This window comes from Scyliorhinus torazame, chromosome 5, assembly GCF_047496885.1.
Source record: "Scyliorhinus torazame isolate Kashiwa2021f chromosome 5, sScyTor2.1, whole genome shotgun sequence".
In the NCBI taxonomy this organism is placed as follows: Eukaryota; Metazoa; Chordata; class Chondrichthyes; order Carcharhiniformes; family Scyliorhinidae; genus Scyliorhinus; species Scyliorhinus torazame.
The window spans coordinates 242,598,519-242,620,787 of record NC_092711.1 but is presented as its reverse complement, the minus strand read 5'-3'; the positions used below and the strand labels follow the sequence as shown (position 1 = coordinate 242,620,787).

Below are 22,269 nucleotides of genomic sequence, written 5' to 3'. Positions count from 1 at the left end.
TGGGCTGATGCCCTAAGCAGGGTAAATTCCTCTTCCTCGTGTGCCAGGCTTAGCCTGATCCAATTTAAGGTGCTGCATAGAGCACACATAACGGGAGCAAGGTTGAGCAGGTTCTTCGGAGTGGAGGACAAGTGTGGGAGGTGCGGCGGAAGCCCGGCAAACCACACACATATGTTTTGGTTGTGCCCGGCACTGGAGGGGTATTGGAGGGGAGTGACGGGAGTGATCTCGAAGGTGGTGAAGGTCCGGGTCAAACCAGGCTGGGGGTTAGCTTTATTTGGAGTTGCGGATGAGCCGGGAGTGCAGGAGGCGAAAGAGGCCGATGTCGTGGCCTTTGCGTCCCTAGTAGCCCCGCGTAGCATTTTACTCATGTGGAAGGAAGCGAAACCCCCCGGACTGGAGGCCTGGATAAATGATATGGCGGGGTTCATAAAACTGGAGCAGATTAAGTTTGCGCTGAGAGGATCGGCTCAAAGGTTCACCAGGCAGTGACAACTGTTCCTCGACTACCTAGCTGAACGTTAGAGTGAAGATAGATGACCAGCAGCAGCAACCCAGGGGGAGGGAGGGGGGGTAAGATGTTTGGGTTCTGGGAGGGAGAGGGGGGGCGGGGGAGTTTCACTTTATGTTATTTGGTTAGTTCACCATGTTAGTTAGTTACTCAATGTTAGATTGTAGTTATCATGTTACTTGTACTTTAAATTTCTCTTTTTTGATTTGTAAGGGGGGAAAAATTGTGATTGAAAAACTTTAATAAAATATATTTAAAAAAAAAAAAAAAAATTCCCTTGTTTCTGAAAGCGTTTTGGTGGATTCAAAAATCACAAACGTAATACCTCCATTCAAGGAAGGGAGGAGCCAGAAAGCAGGAAGCTATAGGCCAGTTAGCTTAACATTGTAGGAAATTGGCTGAATCTATTATTAGGAAGTTGCAGCAAGATACTTCAGAAAATCATAGTGGGATCAGGCAAGGGCAACATGGTTTTATGAACGAGAAATTGTGTTTTATTAATTTATTAGAGTTCTGAGGAAGTAACAAGCAAAGTGGATAAAGGGGTATTTGTAAACGTGGCACATTTGGATTTTCAAATGATGCCATATTAAAAGTTGCTTCACGAAATAAAAGCTTATGGTATAGCTGGTAACATATTAACATGGATCCAGGTTTCGATAGCTAGCAGGAAGTAGAATAGGGATAAATGGGTCATTTGCGAACTAGTGGAGTGTTATAGAGATCAGTGCTGGGGCCTCAACTATTTATAATCTACTTCAATTTGATCCCTTCACCATGGTTGTTAAATTTGCTAACGACACAAAGATAGGTCAGAAAGTCAAGAGAACATCAAGAGCCCACAAAGGGTATTAGATTGGGTAAGTGAATGGTCAAAAATTTGGCAGATGTGGGGAAAATGTGAACTCTTCCATTTGACAAGAATAATGCAAAAGCAGTATACTTTTTTAATGGAGAGAGACAACAACAGAGGGATCTGGTATCCTGGTCATAAAATCACAAAATGGTAGACTGCAGGTACAGCAAGTGATTAGGAAGGCTAACGAATTGGTGTCTATGACAAGGAGAATAGAGAAAAGCAGGGATGATTTACTGCAGTTGCACAGGGTCATAGTGGAACTGCATATGGAGAATTGTCTACAGCTTTGATCTTCTATCATTTTGTAAGTAAGAGGTGTCCAAAGATGGTTCACAACCAATTTCTGGGATGAAGGGATTAGATCATGAGGATCGGTTGAGCAGTTTGAGCCTATACCCACTGGAGTTTAGAAAAATGAGAGATAATCTTCCTGAAACATACTAGATCCTGAGGGACTTAGCAGGTTAGGTGCCGAGAGGATGTTTTTCCTAGTGGAGGAGTCTAGATCGGAGGAACACACTTAAAAAAACTAGGGGTCTCGCATTTAATATTAAGATGAGGGGACTTTTTTCTCTCTTGTGATATTCTCTTCCCCTGAGAACAGTGGAGGCTGTATCGTTGGCTACATTCAAGACTAAGTTGGACCCATTTTTGATTACAGTAAGAAGTCTTACAACACCAGGTTAAAGTCCAACAGGTTTGTTTCGATGTCACTAGCTTTTGGAGTGCTGCTCCTTCCTCAGGTGAATGAAGAGGTATGTTCCAGAAACATATATATAGACAGATTCAAAGATGCCAGACAATGCTTGGAATGCGAGCATTAGTAGGTGATTAAATCTTTACAGATCCAGAGATGGGGTAACCCCAGGTTAAAGAGGTGTGAATTGTGTCAAGCCAGGACAGTTGGTAGGATTTCGCAGGCGAGATGGTGGGGGATGAATGTAATGCGACATGAATCCCAGGTCCCGGTTGAGGCCGCACTCATGTGTGTGGAACTTGGCTATAAGCTTCTGCTCGGCGATTCTGCGTTGTTGCGCGGCCTGACGGCCGCCTTGGAGAACGCTCTTTGTTGGCACCGAGAAGGGGGCGGGACCCGAGCCCACATGGAGCAGGAGGGCCTCCTCCCTCCGGGGCGCTGAGCTGCTGTCCAATCCTGCTCCATGTGGGCTCGGGTCCCGCCCCTTCTCGGTGCCATCAGAGAGCGTTCTCCAAGGCGGCCTTCAGGCCGCGCAACAACGCAGAATCGCCGAGCAGAAGCTTATAGCCAAGTTCCGCACACATGAGTGCGGCCTCAACCGGGACCTGGGATTCATGTCGCATTACATTCATCCCCCACCATCTGGCCTGCGAAATCCTACCAACTGTCCTGGCTTGACACAATTCACACCTCTTTAACCTGGGGTTACCCCATCTCTGGATCTGTAAAGATTTAATCACCTGCTAATGCTCACATTCCAAGCATTGTCTGGCATCTTTGAATCTGTCTATATATATGTTTCTGGAACATACCTCTTCATTCACCTGAGGAAGGAGCAACGCTCCGAAAGCTAGTGACATCGAAACAAACCTGTTGGACTTTAACCTGGTGTTGTAAGACTTCTTACTGTGCTCACCCCAGTCCAACGCCGGCATCTCCACACCATTTTTGATTGACAAGGGAGTCGAGGGTTATGGTGGGCAGACAGGACAGTGGGGTTGTATCAACAAGCAGATAAGCCATAGAATTTCATAGAATTTACAGTGCAGAAGGAGGCCATTCGGCCCATCGAGTCTGCACCGGCTCTTGTAAAGTGCACCCTACCCAAGGTCCACACCTCCACCCTATCCCCATAACTCAGTAACCCCACCCAACACTAAGGGCAATTTTGGACACGAAGGGCAATTTTGGACACTAAGGGCAATTTTATCATGGCCAATCCACCTAACCTGCACATCTTTGGACTGTGGGAGGAAACCGGAGCACCCGGAGGAAACCCACGCACACACGGGGAGGATGTGCAGACTCCGCACAGACAGTGACCCAAGCCGGAATCGGACCTGGGACCCTGGAGCTGTGAAGCAATTGTGCTATCCACAATGCTACCGTGCTGCCCATGATCTTACTGAAGACGGAGAAGGGGATAAATGCCCTACTACTGCTCTGAATTCTTGCACGCTTGGGCCAATTTTATTGTTTTGATAGATTTTCTTTCCAATTAGTATATCTTTACCTCATTCAATTGTGCTAACTTTGGGAATTATCAGGTCTCAACAACAAACTGGCATTATCCTTATGTTCTATTGTAAGAAAATTTTACATGGTGCACAATTTATAACTGAAGTCTGGTTCATCAAGTAAGCTAGGACAGGCTGTACTACTAACGGTAAGGGAAGATTACAAATTAGAAAATTATTACAACAGTTGTTATCTGGTTGAAACAAGCCCATAACCCCCAAAAATTGTCAGCTTCCAACTGTCTAATCCAATTGCTAGAAATGGCCATTCTGGTAACCAGAATAAAAAAGGTTAAATTTACATAAATTAATCCTTACATCATCATAAGTATCCCCAAACTACTTGTGCCAGCATCTACCACTGATGTCACAGACAAATCTACTGACTGTGGTATTTCAGAGAGGACAATGAAGCAATGCAGTCACAATGTGTGTGGTAACAGAGAGCTGCTCCATGTGATCTAAGATCCTCCTGCGTAAGTCTCCTCAGTAGACCGCTTTAAAAATACACAAAATAAAGGCTGCAAAAGAATGGAAGTGCTAACTAATTGAATAAGTTAAAACATAGATTGATATTATAAATATTTCTGTGACAAGAGAAAAACATGCTAGTTTACCTGCCAGGAACATAGCCAGACAGAGAAACGGTACTGGAAAAAAACTGCACCTCACTTTATGCTTTGGCTGCAGTGACTGGAAGTCTGTAATGTGGATCTGATCAACTGTCTGATAGTTCACTTGCAACTTAAAATAGCCTCAACCAGCAGATTAGAAGAACATGGGAGGGCAGCACGGTGGTGCAGTGAGTGGCACTACTGTCTCACGACGCCAAGGTCCCAGGTTCGATCCCGGCTCTGGGTCACTGTCCGTGTGGAGATTGCACATTCTCCTCGTGTTTGCGTGGGTTTCGTCTCCACGACACAAAGATGTGCAGGGTAGGTGGATTGGCCACGCTAAATTGCCCCTTAATTGGAAAAAATGAATGGAGTACACAAAATTTATTTTAAAAAAGATTAGAAGAACACAGGCATTTTCCTCATTTGTCTCCAGAGTCAGATAGTCAGGTTTATACTCTCGATATGAAGAAGCTTGTTTTGAGGCAAAATATGTTGCCCAATCATGGATGGAAGAAAATCAAAAGTGTACAGCTCTCATTTCCCACTAATAGTAAGGGGGTTGACAGAGCGTAGTAGCTTTTAATAAATCCATACTTGGATTGAGACGAAGCATCACGCATAGATTTGATATATTTCAATGACAGCAGCTTTCCTACTTCTTTCATATTGACCTTTGTTTTAGTCAAAATATAGTACTTCCTGTGGAAACAGCTCTGCGAAGGTTTTATTATTTAACTCATCATTTTGTTAATGATGATAGTAATCCATAAAGAACCATCAAAAATATTTTCCACAGAGACAATCCAGCAGTTTTCCATACACAATCCAGAAGTTAATCATTCCTCCAATGTTTCAAAAAGTCCTTTCTAAATTTAGAATTAGAGGCTTGGGTTACTTATCAAACATGCATGCAAAGTTGTGCTTTTGTTTTCGTGCTATACTTCTCAGATGTCTTTTCATAATTTGCAGCCAATATGCTTGCAGCATAGTCCACAAGTGGGTGATTATAGAGGCAACTTATGGCTGCAAGTAAAGACAACCTGGACTGGATTTAAAATGGACAGAAGATGCATTGGGTTTCAAGCATTTGACTGCATCTTATTATCCAAAGTCTATTAATTCCAAAAAGCAAACAAGGAGAAATGATAGAATACCTGTTCAAGTTTTCCTCCTTGGAAAGTAAGTATCCTGGTGATATTTTTGAATTCTGCATACCGACTGACATTGGATTTGATAAGAAGATCAACCAAGGAGCCACGGGAATACAGAAACTGGAAGAACACAAATATCCCAGTTATATTTAGCAAGGCTTGAAACACAAGTTTTTAGATCACTGTAATGGTCTCAGATACATCAAATTTTAGGGCATTTTTGAACAATGTAAAATTGATCAAACATTTTTTTTCAATAAATTTAGAGTACCCGATTCCTTTTTTCCCAATTAAGGGGCAATTTTAGCGCGGTCAATCCACCTACCCTGCACATCTTTGGCTTGTGGGGGCGAAACCCATGCAAACACAGGGAGAATGGGCAAACTCCACACAGACAATGACCCAGAGCCGGGATTGAACCTGGGACCTCAACGCCATGAGGCAGCAGTGCTAACCACTGCACCACCGTAGATGATCTGATTGTGGCCTCAACTCTATTTTCTGGTCTACACCCCATACCCTTAGATTCTTGATTGACAAACAAGTCAATGAAACCATGCCTTAAAAATACTTAATTACCCTACCCCCACTGCTCTCTGGTGAAGAGAATGCCACAGACTATTGACCTTCTGAAAGAGAAAAATAATTCTCCTAAACTTATTACCTTCCCAGACCAGACCCCAACAGTGGCTAGGATACTGGTCCGAAACCCCAATATTTTATTTTAATTGTGTAAGACTGCGGAAAGGATACTTCTCTCCAGGAGTAATGCACGCAGAAATAGGATATGGTATATTAAAACGAACTTTATTGCCAACACAGTATTAAAATCTTTTAACATCACACCCAAAAATAGCTTACAATTATCCCTTAAACAATACTACTCATTACAGTGAATGCAATACAATACCCTTAGTTGCTATCTTTATTCCCATTTAAACAACAAGAACAAAAAAACCATCTCCGCTCTCAATCCACCTTAAATAGCACAGAGGAATACTTGCTTTTCAGAGTTGGTCTTTGAGAAAGAGGTCTCTTGACACTGCTTTACAGAAAAGATCTAACTCTGGTCAGGCCCATGCAGAAACTCTAGCTGTATGTTTTCAAAAGCTGTTTCAACTGGCTTGTTTCAGTTCCCCCTTGTCCTCAGACTAAGTCTGCACTGCTTTAAAGACTGTTACTCTCTTTTTAACTAAACTGCAGAAAGCAAAACCTGACTTGCTGCCCCAAGCTTCATCCAGAACAGAACTGAAAATACTTTCTCAAAAGCCCGATGCCATAGCTCTGCCCAGCAAATTATATCATCTCACCTAGCTGAAAACTAATTAACTCCAAAGGGAATCCCCTTAATCAAAACAAAAAACTGCGTTAGCCCAAGCTAATTTTACGATGGCTAATTGTACTCCTGGCACCAAAAAATATACTTGCCTTTCAAAGTAGGATTTCTTTTAAAACAGGACTTCAGCAGTGAAACACACTCTTAATCCAAGATTTTAACCCTTACCTTACCAAATACTTATAACACAATATATCTGAAATTCCTACATTCATCGCAACATTCATCTTAAATGGAAGGCCTCTTATTTTTATACTGTGTCCCCTGGCTCTAGTCTCTCGCACATGGGTAAAACATCCTCTCAGCATCCACCCAGTCAAGCCCCCAAACCACATCAACCTGATAGGAAATCATATTTAAAAAGTTAGAACATTATAACATTAAAATAAAACACTGAGGCATAAATGTGCTGCTCTCGCAATACAAAATAGATCTTACTGATATTAAAATTCATAAGACACAAGAAAAGCACTTCATACTAGGCAAACAACCTTCCAAAATCCTTTGTTTGACCCTGATTTCTCAATATTACAAACAGTTTCATTAGAAATTAGAGCAGAGAACAAATGCTTTTGCAGCCTAGTTGTGCATCACTTCTGCCACCAGTCAAATTAATACAGAAGGCTCAGAAACAGTAAAAATAGAACATTTGTGGAAATAAAAGCAAACCACACATAAGACCTCTGTGCCGACAAGCAAACCAAACTCCTATTTTTAACTTCACAAACTGAGCTTTTAATTATTTGAATGCCTCAAACTACTAGTGAGCAACAGCAAAGTTATTACCTTTGAAGTCAAGTCAATGTTAAATTTCCTGCCATCCTTTACAATCTGTGAATATGTCATTTCTATTGCTTCTTTCTTCACTTCTTGAGCAGAAACATCAGTAGTTTGGTTTATATTGCCAGCTTCCACCTCAGTTGAAGCTTTCTTGTCAGCGATGTCCTTTATGGCCAGAGTTATTTCTGAATTTGTGGATGATGGGATACTGCTGGAACAAGGGTTATCCTCAATTTGATTTTTTTCAGAAGAAATTTCCTCCTTTGTTGAGAGTGGAGAGTCTTGATCCTCAAGATTTTCCAGAGGTCCTGCTTCATCAATACTTTCCACTTTACAAGTTTGACTTTTCTCATCTTGATTTCTCAATGCTGCATTCTCTATCGTAGTGTTAGAATCCACATTAGTTTGCTTATTTTCAAGTGCTCCTGTTTCAACAACATCTTCCTCTGTAACTGTCCTAGCAATCACAAAAATCATTGAAAATCAGAAATATCATAAAATGAGATTTTATCACCCTTCATAGCAATAATTAAGATGGTAGTACACAATTAAATCAGTAAAAGGCAAATTATAATAGACATCAGGAAATACTTCTCGCCAAAGTGAGCAACACATGGAATGGACTCATAGAACGTAGAACAGTACAGCACAGTACAGGCCCTTCGGCCCACGATGTTGTGCTGACCATTTATCCTATTCCAAGATCAAACTAACCTACACCCCTTCAATTTACTGCTGTCCATGTGCCTGTCTTAAGAGTTGCTTAAATATCCTGACTGACTCTGACTCCACCACCGCCGCTGGCAGTGCATTCCACACACCCACCGCTCTCTGTGTAAAGAACCTACCTCTGCCATCTCCCCTATACCTTCCTCCAATCACCTTAAAATTATGTCCCCTCGCGACAGCCATTTCCGCTCTGGCTATCCACTCTATCCATGCCTCTCATAACCTTGTATACCTCCATCCAGTCACCTCTCTTCCTTCTTCGCTCCAGTGAGAAAAGCCCAAGCTCCCTCAACCTTTCTTCATAAGACATGCCCTCCAGTCCAGGCAGCATCCTGCTAAATCCGCTCTGCACCCTCTCCAAAGCATCCACATCCTTCCTATAATGAGGCGACCTGAACTGGGCACAATATTCGAACCAGGGTTTTATAAAGCTGCAGGAAAACCTCACGGCTCTTAAACTCAATCCCCCTGTTAATGAAAGCCAACACACTATACGCTTTCTTAACAACCCTATGAACCTGGGTGGCAACTTTGAGGGATCTATGTACGTGGACCCCAAGATCCCTCTGTTCCTCCACACTTCCAAGAATCCTGCCTTTAACCTTGTATTCAACATTCAAATTTGACCTTCCAAAATGAATCACTTCACATTTATCTAGGTTGAACTCCATCTGCCACTTCTCAGCCCAGCTCTGCATCCTGTCAATGTCCTGTTGTAATCTGCAACGGCACCCGACATTATCTACAATTCCACCAACCTTCGTGTCATCGGCAAACGTACTAACTCACCCTTCCACTTCCTCATCCAAGTCATTTATAAAAACCACAAAGCAGAGGTCCCAGAACAGATCCCTGCGGGACACCATTGGTCACCGACCTCCAGGCAGAATACTTTCCATCCATAACAACTCGCTGTCTTCTTTTGGCCAGCCAATTCTGTATCCAGACAGCCAGATTTCCTTGCATCCCATGCACCCTAACTTTCTAAAATGAGCCTACCATGGGGAACCTTATCAAATGCTTTACTGAAATCCATATACTGGGGTCTGGTTTAGCTCAGTGGACTAGACCGCTGGTTTGTGATTCAGAACAAGGCCAGCAGCCAGCGCGGGTTCAATTCCCATACCAGCTTACCCGAACAGGCGCTGGAATGTGGCGACTAGGGGCTTTTCACAGTAACTTCATACTTGTGACAATAAAGGGTTATTATTATTATATACACCACATCCACTGCCCGACCTTCATCAGTGTGTCTCGTCACATCCTCAAAGAATTTAATGAGGCTTATGAGGCATGACCTGCCCCTCTCAAAGCCATGCTAACTATCTTTTTTTAAAAATATATTTTATTGAAATTTCTTTCCTTGAGCAACATTTTTCCCGCTTACAAAACAAGCGAAACGATAACAGTAACAAAACAGAAATTTTTTAACTTTTTAACAATAATAATAGTAGTAATAATATACAAGTAACAAAACCTCGTACTCTATTGACCTATACTCAACTGCCTCCCCCCCCTCCCCCCTGGGTTGCTGCTGCTGGTCATCCGTCTTCCCTCTAACGTTCCCCTTGGTAGTCGAGAAATGGCTGCCACCGCCTGGTGAACCTTGAGCCGATCCTCTCAGGGCAAACTTTATCTGCTCCAGTTTAATAAACCCCGCCATATCGTTTACCCAGGCCTCCAGTCCGGGGGGTTTCGCCTCCTTCCACATGAGTAGGATCCTGCGCCGGGCTACGAGGGACGCAAAGGCCACGACATCGGCCTCTTTCGCCTCCTGCACTCCCGGCTCTTCCGCAACTCCAAATAGAGCTAACCCCCAGCCTGGTTTGACCCGGGCCTTCACCACCTGCGAAATCACTCCTGTCACTCCCTTCCAATACCCTTCCAGTGCCGGGCACGCCCAAAACATATGTGTGTGGTTTGCCGGGCTCCCGCCACACCTCCCACATTTGTCCTCCACTCCAAAGAACCTGCTCAATCTTGCCCCCGTTATGTGCGCTCTATGTAGCACCTTAAATTGGATCAGGCTAAGCCTGGCACACGAGGAAGAGGAATTTACCTAACTTAGGGCATCAGCCCACATACCCTCCTCTATCTCCTCCCCTAATTCTTCTTCCCACTTTCTTTTTAGTTCGCCCACCGACTCCTCCCCCTCTTCCCTCATCTCTCTATAAATCTCTGACACCTTGCCCTCTCCGACCCACACCCCTGAAAGCACCCTGTCCTGTATCCCCTGTGTCGGGAGCCGCGGAAATTCCCTCACCTGTTGTCTAGTAAACGCCCTCACCTGCATATATCTCAAGAAATTCCCCCGGGGTAACTTATACTTTTCCTCCAGTGCTCCCAAGCTCGCAAAAGTCCCATCTATGAATAAATCTCCCACCTTCCTAATTCACAACTGGTACCAGCTCTGAAATCCTCCATCCATTCTTCCTGGGGCGAACCTATGGTTGTTCCTGATAGGGGACCCCACCAGGGCTCCCCGCACCCCTCTCTGTCGCCTCCACTGTCCCCATATGTTCAGTGTTGCCGCCACCACCGGGTTTGTGGTGTACTTTTTCGGTGAGAACGGTAGCGGCGCCGTCACCAGCGCCTCTAGACTCGTCCCTTTACAGGAACTTCTCTCCAGCCTTTTCCACGCCGCTCCCTCACCATCCATCATCCATCTACGTATCATTGCCACATTGGCGGCCCAATAATAATCTCCCAAGTTCGGTAGTGCCAGTCCTCCTCTGTCCCTACTGCGCTGCAGGAACCCCCTCCTTACTCTCGGAACTTTTCCTGCCCACACAAAGCTCGTAATGCTCCTATCTATTTTATTAAAAAAGGTCCTGGTGATTAAAATAGGGAGACATTGAAATACAAATAAGAACCTCGGGAGGACCATCATCTTAATTGCCTGCACCCTGCCCGCCAGCGATAAAGGCTGCATGTCCCACCTCTTAAAGTCCTCCTCCATTTGTTCTACCAGCCGTGTCAGATTAAGTCTGTGCAAGGTTCCCCAGCTCCTAGCGATCTGAATCCCCAAGTATCGGAAGTTTCTTTCCACTTTCCTTAGCGGTAAGCCTTCTATCTCTCTACTCTGGTCCCCTGGATGTATCACATATAATTCACTCTTCCCCATGTTTAACCTACACCCCGAAAATTCCCCGAACCTCCTCAAGATTCGCATAACCTCTATCATCCCACCCGCTGGGTCAGACACGTATAGCAATAGGTCATCCGCGTATAACGAGACTCGGTGTTCTTCTCCCCCTCTAGTCACCCCTCTCCATTTCCTGGAGTCTCTCAGCGCCATGGCCAGAGGTTCAATTGCCAGCGCAAACAACAATGGAGACAGCGGGCATCCCTGTCTTGTTCCCCTATATAATCGGAAATACTCCGATCTATGTCGACCTGTAACTACGCTTGCCGTTGGTCCCCCATAAAGTAGTCTAACCCAGCGAATAAATCCGTTCCCAAACCCAAACCTCCTTAACACTTCCCATAAATACTCCCACTCCACCCTATCAAATGCCTTCTCTGCGTCCATTGCCGCCACTATCTCTGCCTCCCCCTCCACTGAGGGCATCATTATCACCCCTAATAGCCGTCGCACGTTAACATTCAATTGTCTCCCTTTTACGAACCCTGTCTGGTCTTCGTGCACCACCCCTGGGACACAGTCCTCTATCCTCGATGCCAGCACCTTTGCTAGCAGTTTGGCGTCCACGTTCAATAGTGAAATAGGTCTATAGGACCCACACTGCATCGGATCTTTGTCCTTCTTCAAAATTAGCGATATCGTCGCTTCCGACATTGTCGGGGGTAGTGTCCCCCCTTCCCTGGCCTCATTGAATGTCCTCGCCAACAACGGGGCCAACAAATCCACATATTTTCTGTAGAATTCCACCGGGAACCCGTCTGGCCCCGGGGCCTTCCCTGCTTGCATGCTTCCCAGTCCCTTAATAACCTCGTCCACCTCAATCGGCGCCCCCAGGCCTGCCACCGCCTGCTCCTCCACTTTCGGGAACCGCAACTGGTCCAGGAACTGCCACATCCCCTCCTCTCCCTCTGGGGGCTGAGACCTATACAGTTCTTCATAAAAGGTCTTAAACACCTCATTTATCTTTCCTGCCCTTCGCACGGTGTCTCTCCTTTCATCCCTAATTCCTCCTATCTCCCTCGCTGCTGCCCTCTTTCGCAGTTGGTGCGCCAACAGGCGACTAGCCTTTTCCCCATATTCATACCTCCTCCCCTGTGCCTTCCTCCACAGTACCTCCGCCTTTCTGGTGGTCAGAAGGTCAAACTCGGTCTGGAGTCATCTCTTCTCCCTGTACAGCTCCTCCTCCGGGGTCTCTGCAAATTCCCTGTCCACCCTTAAAATCTCCCCCAGTAATCTATCCCTTTCCTTGGCCTCTGTTTTCCTTTTGTGGGCCCCAATAGAAATCAGCTCTCCTCTGACCACCGCTTTTAGTGCTTCCCAGACCACTCCCACAGGGACCTCGCCGTCGTCATTGACCTCCAGGTATCTCTCGATACACCCCCTCACTCTTGCACACACTCCCTCATCCGCCATCAGTCCCACATCTAATCGCCAGAGTGTTCTCTGCTCCCTGTCCTCTCCTACTTCCAGGTTCACCCAATGTGGGGCATGATCCGAAACCGCTATGGCTGAGTATTCAGCTTCTTCCACCCTAGAGATCAACGACCTTCCTAGAACAAAAAAATCTATCCGGGAGTACACTTTATGGACGTGGGAGAAGAAGGAATACTCCCTAGCCCTCGGTCTAAGAAATCGCCATGGATCCACCCCCCCAATTTGGTCCATAAACCCCTTAAGTACCTTGGCCGCTGCCGGCCTTCTTCTAGTCCTTGAGCTGGATCTATCTAACCCCGGGTCCAGCACCGTATTGAAGTCCCCTCCTAAAATCAAATTTCCTGCCTCCAGGTCCGGAATACGCCCCAGCATCCGTCTCATGAACCCCGCATGGTCCCAATTTGGGGCATACACATTAACCAACACGACCTCCATTCCCTCCAGCCTACCACTCACCATTACATATCTACCTCCACTATCTGCTACGATGTTCTTTGCTTCAAATGCTACCCGTTTCCCCACCAAAATGGCCACCCCTCTGTTCTTTGCGTCCAGTCCTGATGTGTGTTTCTGGAACATACCTCTTCATTCACCTGAGGAAGGAGCAGCGCTCTGAAAGCTAGTGACATCGAAACAAACCTGTTGGACTTTAACCTGGTGTTGTAACACTTCGTAATATATGGACTTCAGTAAGGCCTTTGACAAGGTCCCTCATGGTAGACTAATACAAAAGGTGAAGTCACACGGGATCAGGGGTGAGCTGGCAAGGTGGATACAGAACTGGCTAGGCCATAGAAGGCAGAGCGTAGCAATGGAGGGATGCTTTTCTAATTGGAGGGCTGTGACCAGTGGTGTTCCACAGGGATCAGTGCTGGGACCTTTGCTCTTTGTAGTATATATAAATGATTTGGAGGAAAATGTAACTGGTCTGATTAGTAAGTTTGCAGACGACACAAAGGATGGTGGAATTGCGGATAGCGATGAGGACTGTCGGAGGATACAGCAGGATTTAGATTGTCTGGAGACTTGGGCGGAGAGATGGCAGATGGAGTTTAATCCGGACAAATGTGAGGTAATGCATTTTGGAAGGTCTAATGCAGGTAGGGAATATACAGTGAATGGTAGAACCCTCAAGAGTATTGAAAGTCAAAGAGATCTAGGAGTACAGGTCCACAGGTCATTGAAAGGGGCAACACAGGTGGAGAAGGTAGTCAAGAAGACATAAGGCATGCTTGCCTTCATTGGCCGGGGCATTGAGTATAAGAATTGGCAAGTCATGTTGCAGCTGTATAGAACCTTAGTTAGGCCACACTTGGAGTATAGTGTTCAATTCTGGTCGCCACACTACCAGAAGGATGTGGAGGCTTTAGAGAGGGTGCAGAAGAGATTTACCAGAATGTTGCCTGGTATGGAGGGCATTAGCTATGAGGAGCGGTTGAATAAACTCGGTTTGTTCTCACTGGAACGAAGGAGGTTGAGGGGAGACCTGATAGAGGTATACAAAATTATGAGGGGCATAGACAGAGTGGATAGTGAGAGGCTTTTCCCCAGGGTAGAGGGGTCAATTACTAGGGGGAATAGGTTTAAGGTGAGAGGGGCAAGGTTTAGAGTAGATGTACGAGGCAAGTTTTTTACGCAGAGGGTAGTGGGTGCCTGGAACTCGCTACCGGAGGAGGTAGTGGAAGCAGGCACGATAGGGACATTTAAGGGGCATCTTGACAAATATATGAATAGGATGGGAATAGAAGGATACGGACCCAGGAAGTGTAGAAGATTGTAGTTTAGTCGGGCAGCATGGTCGGCACGGGCTTGGAGGGCCGAAGGGCCTGTTCCTGTGCTGTACATTTCTTTGTTCTTTGTTCTTGGAGCATAACCACGTCTGCCCTTAGTCCTTTCAAATGCGCGAGCGCTCGGGCCCTTTTTAATCGGCCCATTCAGGCCTCTCACGTTCCACGTGATCAGCCTCACTGGGGGGCTACCTGCCCCCCCTCCCGTGTCGACTAGCCATTACCTTCTCTAGGCCAGTTCCATACCCCGCCTCCGCGCTCCCGCTCGCTCCCCCAGCGTCGCATTCCGCCCCCGACCACCTTCTCTTTAGCCATTTCCTTTTGGATTTCCGCAGCAGCAACCTAGTTCATGCTAACCATCTTTAATCAAACTACGTTTTTCTAAATAATCATAAATCCTATCTCCCAGAATCCTTTCCAATATTTTGCTCACCACAGACGCAAGACTGACCGGTCTGTAATTCCCAGGGATTTCCCTATTCCCTTTCTTGAACAGGGGAACAATCATCCGGTACGACTCCAGTGGAGAGTGAGGACGCAAAGATCATCGTCAATGGCGCAGCAATCTCCTCCCTCATTTCCCGTAGTAATCTTGGGTATATCCCATCAGGCCCAGGGGACTTCTCTATCCTGAGGCTTTTCAAAATTTCCAGCACATCCTCCTTCTTAATATCAACCTGTTCGAGTCTATTAACCTGGTTAACGCTGTTCTCATGAGCAACAAGGTCCCTCTCTCTAGTGAATACTGAAGCAAAATATTTATTTAGGACCTCCCCTACCTCCTCAGACTCTAGGTACAAGTTCCCTCCACTATCCCTAATCGGCCCTACTCTCACTCTGATCATCCTCTTATTTCTCACATAAGTGTAGAACGCCTTGGTTTTCCCTAATCCGTCCCACCAGGCTTTTTCATGCCTCCTTCTAGCTCTCCAAAGTCCATTTTTGAGTTCCTTCCTGGCTACCTTGTAACCCTCTAGAGCCGTGCCAGATCCTTACTTCCTCAGCCTTATGTAAGCTTCCTTCTTCATCTTAACTAGAAGCTCCACTTCTCTCGTTATCCAAGGCTCCTTCACCTTACCATTCCTTCCTCGTCTCAGTGGGACAAAACTATCCAGCACTCGCAGCAAGTGCTGCTGAAACAACCCCACATTACTGTTGTGCATTTCACCAAGAACAACTTTTCCCATTTTATGCTCCTCAGCTCCTGTCTAATAGCAGTATAATTTCCCCTCCCCCAATTAAATACCTTCCCATACTTTCTGTTCCTATCCCTCTCCATGACTATGGTAAATGTCAAGGAGTTATGGTCACGGTCACCAAAATGCTCTCCCACCGAGACGTCTGACACCTGGCCTGGTTTGTTGCCAAGCACCAAATCCAATATGGCCTCCCCCCTAGTCGGCCTATCTACATATTAAATCAAGAATCCTTCCTGTACACACCCGACAAAATCTGCTCCATACAAACCATTTGCACTAAGGAGGTTCCAGTCGATATTAGGGAAGTTGAAGTCACCCATGACAACAACTCTATTACTTCTGGACCTTTCCAAGATCTGCCGCCCAATCTTTTCCTCCATCTCTCTGCTGCTATTGGGGGGAGGGGGGGGGTCTATAGAAAACTCCCAATAAAGTGACTGCTCCTTTCTTGTTCTGACTTCCACCCATACTAACTCAGTAGACAAACCCTCCTCGACTAACTCCTTTTCTGCAGCTGTGCACTCCCGAATTAACAGTGCCACTCCCTTCCTCTTTTACCTCCCTTCCTATTCTTCTTAAAACATCTAAATCCCGGAACATCTAACAACCATTCCTGCCCCTGTGAAATCCATGTCTCCGTAATGGCCACAACATCGTAGGTCCAAGTACTGATCCATGCTCTTAAGTTCATCTCCTTGCATTGAAACAGACACACTTTAACCCATTCCACTGAGTGCAACTTTGCCCTATCAACTGTCTATGCTTCCTCACAGGCTGCAAACTATTTCTGCCTGTTCAACAGCTACCCTATCCTCTGATCCATAGCTTTGGTTCCCATCCTGGTGTTTAGCAGTAGTAAAGTTCTAAAATCATTGAAGAAATAATTTGATGTTTCAATAGAGGGGTGAAGCAGATTTTGTCTATTCTGTCTGTAATTATCTTGCGATTTTCATAAACTTACTTTGCAACCGGGGGGGGGGGGGGGGGGGGGGAGAGGGGGAGAGAAAAGGAGGAACAAAAATCAGAAGATGACCTTTTAAGAACTTAACGAGCTGTGATTGCCTCCAAACTTTGCACTACAAAACAAGCTCAACCCCAGAAGTTTCCCCCGAACTCCATTGCTACCACTTAGTTCATGTTGATAATGGGATTCACAAGATAGATAAATTCATAGAATCAGAAAGCAATTTCAAATTAACCAAGCATCGGGCATTTTAACTGTAAGAAATTGGAAAGACGACAAGGACGGTTTATAAAGTTTATTTTCCAGATAGGAAAATAGGGCAGACCACCAAATTGAAAAGATAACGGGCGGGATTCTCCACTCCCGCGCCGAAGTGCCCACGCCGGCATGAACGCAGCCGCGAAACGGCCCCGATCCCGACCGATTCAGGCCTCGACAATGGGCTAGGATTGGGGCCGCGTCATCTACACGCGCCAGGCCTTGTCGCCGCGTAAAGGCGGCGCCGCATAGATGACGCGGCCAGCGCCGCATAACTGGCGTCACCCGCGCATGCGTGGTTGCCGTCCTCTCTGAGTCCGCCCCGCGAGAAGATGGCCGCGGAAGGAAGGAGGTCCTCCTTCAGAGAGGACGGCCCGACGATCGGTGGGCACCGATCGCGGGCCATGCCACATTTGAGGTACCCCCCGGTTGAGGCTCCTCGCCACCCCCCCCCCCCCCCCGCAGGCCGCATCCCCAGCGTTCCCGCGCTGTTCCCGACGGCAGTGACCAGGTGTGGATGGCGCCGGGGAGAACCCACCACTTTGGCCTGGCGGCTCGGCCCATCCGGGCCTGAGAATAGCGGGGGTGCCGGTGAATCGCCATTTTGGGTGTCTCTGGCGATTCTCCGGCCTGCGACCCGTGGAACTCGACGGGTCCGTTCCCGCCGCTTGGGAGAATCGCGGGAGGGCGTCGGACCGGCGTCCCGGGAAATTTTGGCTGCCCAGGCGATTCTCCCAACCGGCGCGGGAGTGGAGAATCTCGCCCAACATTTTTCATTTAGCCACTACATACAGAATACACATGTCACGTCTTTCCTCCGGAATTCATCTTCTTGAGAAAACGATGAAAGCATGGAAACCGTCAACCTCAACTGTCAGGAATTTCATATCTTTAAACATTGGATCACCAAAGTATTCACTGCCCAGCAAAATAAGCTTTGGCTTTCTATGGGGATTTCTTGCACAGTTGATTTAGAACATAGTGGTATACAACTGATCACGTTAATATTATTTTACATGGAAATTAGGACTTTTGAAATAAAAGAACAACTTGGATTATACAGCACGTCAAAAGTGACTGAGAAGTTTTACTCTCACATTGACATTTGTGTGTACAAGAGCAGTCTCTCAGACTAGTCAAGCAACAGCCTGATATAGTCATACTCATGGAGTTATACCTTATACAAATAATATCCCAGACGCCACCATTACGGGGTATGTTCTGTCTCACCGTCAGGACAGACCGAGCAAAGGTAGCAGGACAGGGATATACAGTCAGGGAGGAGTTGCCCTGAAAGTTCTCAACATTGACACTTGATCCTATTAAGTCTCCTGGCACCAGGTCAAGCACGGGCAAGGAAACCTCCTTGTCCTTTAAGTGGACTTCTCCTTCCAGTTGTGTCTCGCTCAGAGTGACGATGTCAATGTTGTGGCGCCAGAGTTCCTGGGCTATGGATGTGGTGTGACGTCCAGATCTGTTACAGTGATATTGTCCACAAGGATCCTGACGTCCCAGGTCCCAAAATTTATTTGGGTGGTAGGGTTAGGTTGTGGAGGATGATGCCTGTGCGTGGATTCTTTTAACGTTGGGTGGTTGTTGCACACCAACCACATGGTCCCAGTGGAGCGAGGTCTTAGCCCAGTGGCAGGATCTGAGACAACTGGAGACCAGGCTTTGCTGTAGGGTGGGGACTGACAATCATTCATCACCCACCGATCATCTTTCTGTTCATTAATGATGACACTTTTAAAGAGTGATGTAATTTCCCTCTCTCTCATGCCTTGCTGTCTCGCCCCACTGGTGCCGCTCCCCTCGCCCCTGGTGGCGCTACCCTTGCCCGCCGCTCGTGCTGCTCCGCGCCCGCCCTGTTCCTCCCTCACCCCTCCGCTGGCGCCGCTCCCCTCGCCCCATGCTCCCCTCACCCCTCCGCTGGCGCCGCTCCCCTCGCCCCATGCTCCCCTCGCCCCGCCGCTCTCCTCGCCGCTCCCCTCGCCCCGCCCTCCTCTCGGCCCGCTGCTGCCGCTGCTCCAGGCCTGGTGAACAACTTCTTGACGAAAACCTCTTGATTCACGTTCCAGATACGTTGTTGTGCACGTTGTATACAGGGAGAAAATTCTTAGCTCATCAGATAAGGTGTCGATGCGGGAATATCCATGGCCTTCTCCGAACATTGTCATAATGGCTCAGCAGTCAAAAGGAATCCCTGTTGCTGGTCGTGTATGGGTCTACGTTTATATTTTCCAGTGTTCCTAAATGCGCAAGATGTGCTTGTCAACAGGCAGTGCATTGCTCCTATTCCACCAGGTATCATGCCTTCAGAGGGCATTGGTGACCATGGACGTTTTTGGATTGTTTCATCATTATGGTTGGCAACGTACTGCAATGGTTTCCCATTTCCTAACCAGGAAACTCTCTCACTCTTGCTGCCTGCTTTCAGGTGTCTTGGGAGGATTTACAAGCTGATAATCAACCTGTTTGAACACTTTAGGAATGCATCTTCCGTGACTATCAAGTCCTGAGGAGGACTTCTGAGGAGGACCCAGCGCTTCTATCCCAGAGGCAGCGATGCTACCACTGTGCTACAGCACCTCCAATGGTGGATTGAGATAAATAAAAAAGAACAAAACACTACACAAGTACAGGTAACCATTGGTTTAGATCAATGTTAAATGAGATGCATTCAGAGCTCGTGATTTCATGGTAAACTCTAGTCCACCTTACACAATGGCTTTCTTAGGTGAGGTGTCATTGAATAAATTAGAATTTAATCCATCAGTTTTATTTTCACAGTTTACTTGAACGGAACGAAAACTTGAGTATCTGACAAGACGTGCATTAAATATTTTTAAAATTGTTTTTTTTTTTAAAACAAAAAGGAGTAGAGGAAAAGTACAGAGGCAAACGGAAAGGTACAAACAGACAATTAAACAGGACATTTTCCTTAAATCAACACAATTTAACCGTACTTTATGATACAATGCACCCAATTTCAAAATATTCTTTTGCTATAGTCATTTCTAACTAAACGTGACAATGTTCTTGGAGTTGAGGCTCAATTTAACAACTTAACCCTGTGATGCTTCTTACTTTTCTTAGAAAATAATGAGGATTAGATTTTGAAAAACACACCTTGCGTAGCAAAAGGTTTCCAAATTTTCAATGGATTTATCCATCTGACCAAGTTGAATGGCATCTTCCCCTTCTAATATCTTGTCTTTCCAGCTAACATCTGCATTACCAGAGGTCTGTCCCTGATATAGGGTTAAGATCAAATGAATGGAAATTCAGAATAGGTAGAAAAGCAATGACAGTACCTAGGGTACTTCAATATATAGCAATAAAATCATCTGGTCTTAAATGTCTACATTTGAAGGCTTTCGCTACCATCTGATGTGGTTCACTGATAATGTATTCATTAACTTTTTTTTAAATCGATTAAAAGTTGAGCAAAGCTTTTCCAATCTAAAATCAATGTAAATCACTATAATATTCAACTGTAGATTATTTCAATGCCACCGTTTTAAAAGTGTGAGGAACAAAAATTTAATTGATTAGCAGTACATTTTCACATGTTAATTTTTAATTAGACAATGTCAAGACTGTAAGTTTATCTTTTTTTAAAAAGATGTAACAAGTCAACCTTTTCACAGAAATTGTTAACTTTTTTCCTCAGTATATTCACAGGAATTCTCATTGAAAAATATCAAGGGCATGCAGGATAGTACATGCAGCATTTTAATAAAAGGAAATTTGTGTTTTAATATGAATAACGAAAAGGTCAGAAGATATATATACACACATTTAGTCATGAACAAAAGGAAGCATTATTGCTAAAAATACCAGCAATTTTTTTTGTTTTGGGCAGATTGCCATTATTGTTGCACAGATGCATCATCATCTAGAGGTCATTCCCTCAAACCATCAATGCCAGAAACTAAAATTAACCCTACTTGTCAAGGGATGCAATGATTTTCAAGATGATTTAATTACTCTTAAAATAAACAAATTTTAACAAGTAATTTTAAATGGATTTTTCGTGCAGTCAGATTACATGAGGACCGTAGAATTCCTACTGTGCCGAAGGAGGCCATTCAGCCCATCGAGTCTGCTCCGATGGTCTGAAACAGCACCCTACCGAGGACCACTCCCCCAGCCTATCCTGTAACCCCATAACCCCACCATACCTGCACATCTTTGGACACCAAGCAGCAACTGAGCATGGCCAATCCACCTAACCTGAACATGCCCCAGGGTGGAGGGGTCAGTCACCAAGGGGCATAGGCTTAAGGTCCGTGGAGCAAAGTTTAGAGACGTGCAAGGCAGGTTTTCTTTTACAGAGGGTGGCGAGTGCCTGGAACGTGTTGCCAAGGGAGAAAGCGGAAGCATGTACATTAAAGGCGTTCAAAAGGCATCTCGACAAATACATGGATAGGATGGGTATAGAGGGATACGGCACAAGGAAGTGCTGAGGGTTTTGGCCAAGGGTGGTATCATGACCGGTACAGGCTTGGAGGGCTGAAGGACCTGTTCCTGTGCTGTATTATCTTTGTTCTCATCTTTGGACTGTGGGAGGAACCGGAGCACCCAGAGAAAACCAACACGCAGACATGAGGAGAATGTGCATACTCCACAGAGTCACCCAAGGCCAGAATTGAACCCGGGTTCCTGGCCTTGTGAGGCATCAGTGTTAATTGTAGCTCATCTTGGGATAACTTTTCACTTGTAAATTTATGCTTCACAGGACTCAAACAGACATTTTCAAGGTTCTGAATAACACTAATTTGAATTGCAAGAATGTGCATTCACATGGCACCTTTAATGTGGCATAACATCCTAGTGTGCATCAGAGGGATGCAACCAGAGAGAAAAAAAATGTTCACATCCAAATTCGGAGAGGTTACAAAATCTAAAAGTCACACTGACATGTGTCAATTTTTACTTTTAAGCTCACTATAGAAGAGTGACTAGAATACATTATTTTCATATCGCCAAATTTGCAATGTCAGAAATACAAATGTTTCACAACCTGAGTGCTGCACGACTGATGAGTGATAAGCCATTACATGGCAAGCAAATTGCCAGATATGAATCCCATTTTCTGCACAGACTGGAAACAGTCACAGGAATGGCAGAATATAGGCGTTTGTACAAGTCTGACTACTGTCAGCATAATGTATTTTTGTCGAAAAACAGCAAGGGCGGCACGGTAGCACAGTGGGGAGCACTGTTGCTTGACAGCTCCAGGGTCCCACGTTCGATTCCCAGCTTGGGTCACTGTCTGTGTG

The 22,269-nt window shown here is 45.7% G+C and overlaps 1 protein-coding gene across 1 annotated transcript in view; it reads right to left on the bottom strand.

Annotated features, from left to right (window-relative positions):
* The window catches only part of chm (CHM Rab escort protein), a 189,857-nt gene that overhangs the window by 113,019 nt on the left and 54,569 nt on the right, over positions 1–22,269 (bottom strand). Inside the window, exons 4-6 of the mRNA XM_072505223.1 lie at positions 20,114–20,235; positions 7,475–7,925; positions 5,356–5,472 (exon numbers count right to left, since the gene is read on the bottom strand). Coding sequence (XP_072361324.1) covers positions 5,356–5,472; positions 7,475–7,925; positions 20,114–20,235 — 690 coding nt within the window. The remainder of the gene's footprint in view (positions 1–5,355; positions 5,473–7,474; positions 7,926–20,113; positions 20,236–22,269) is intronic.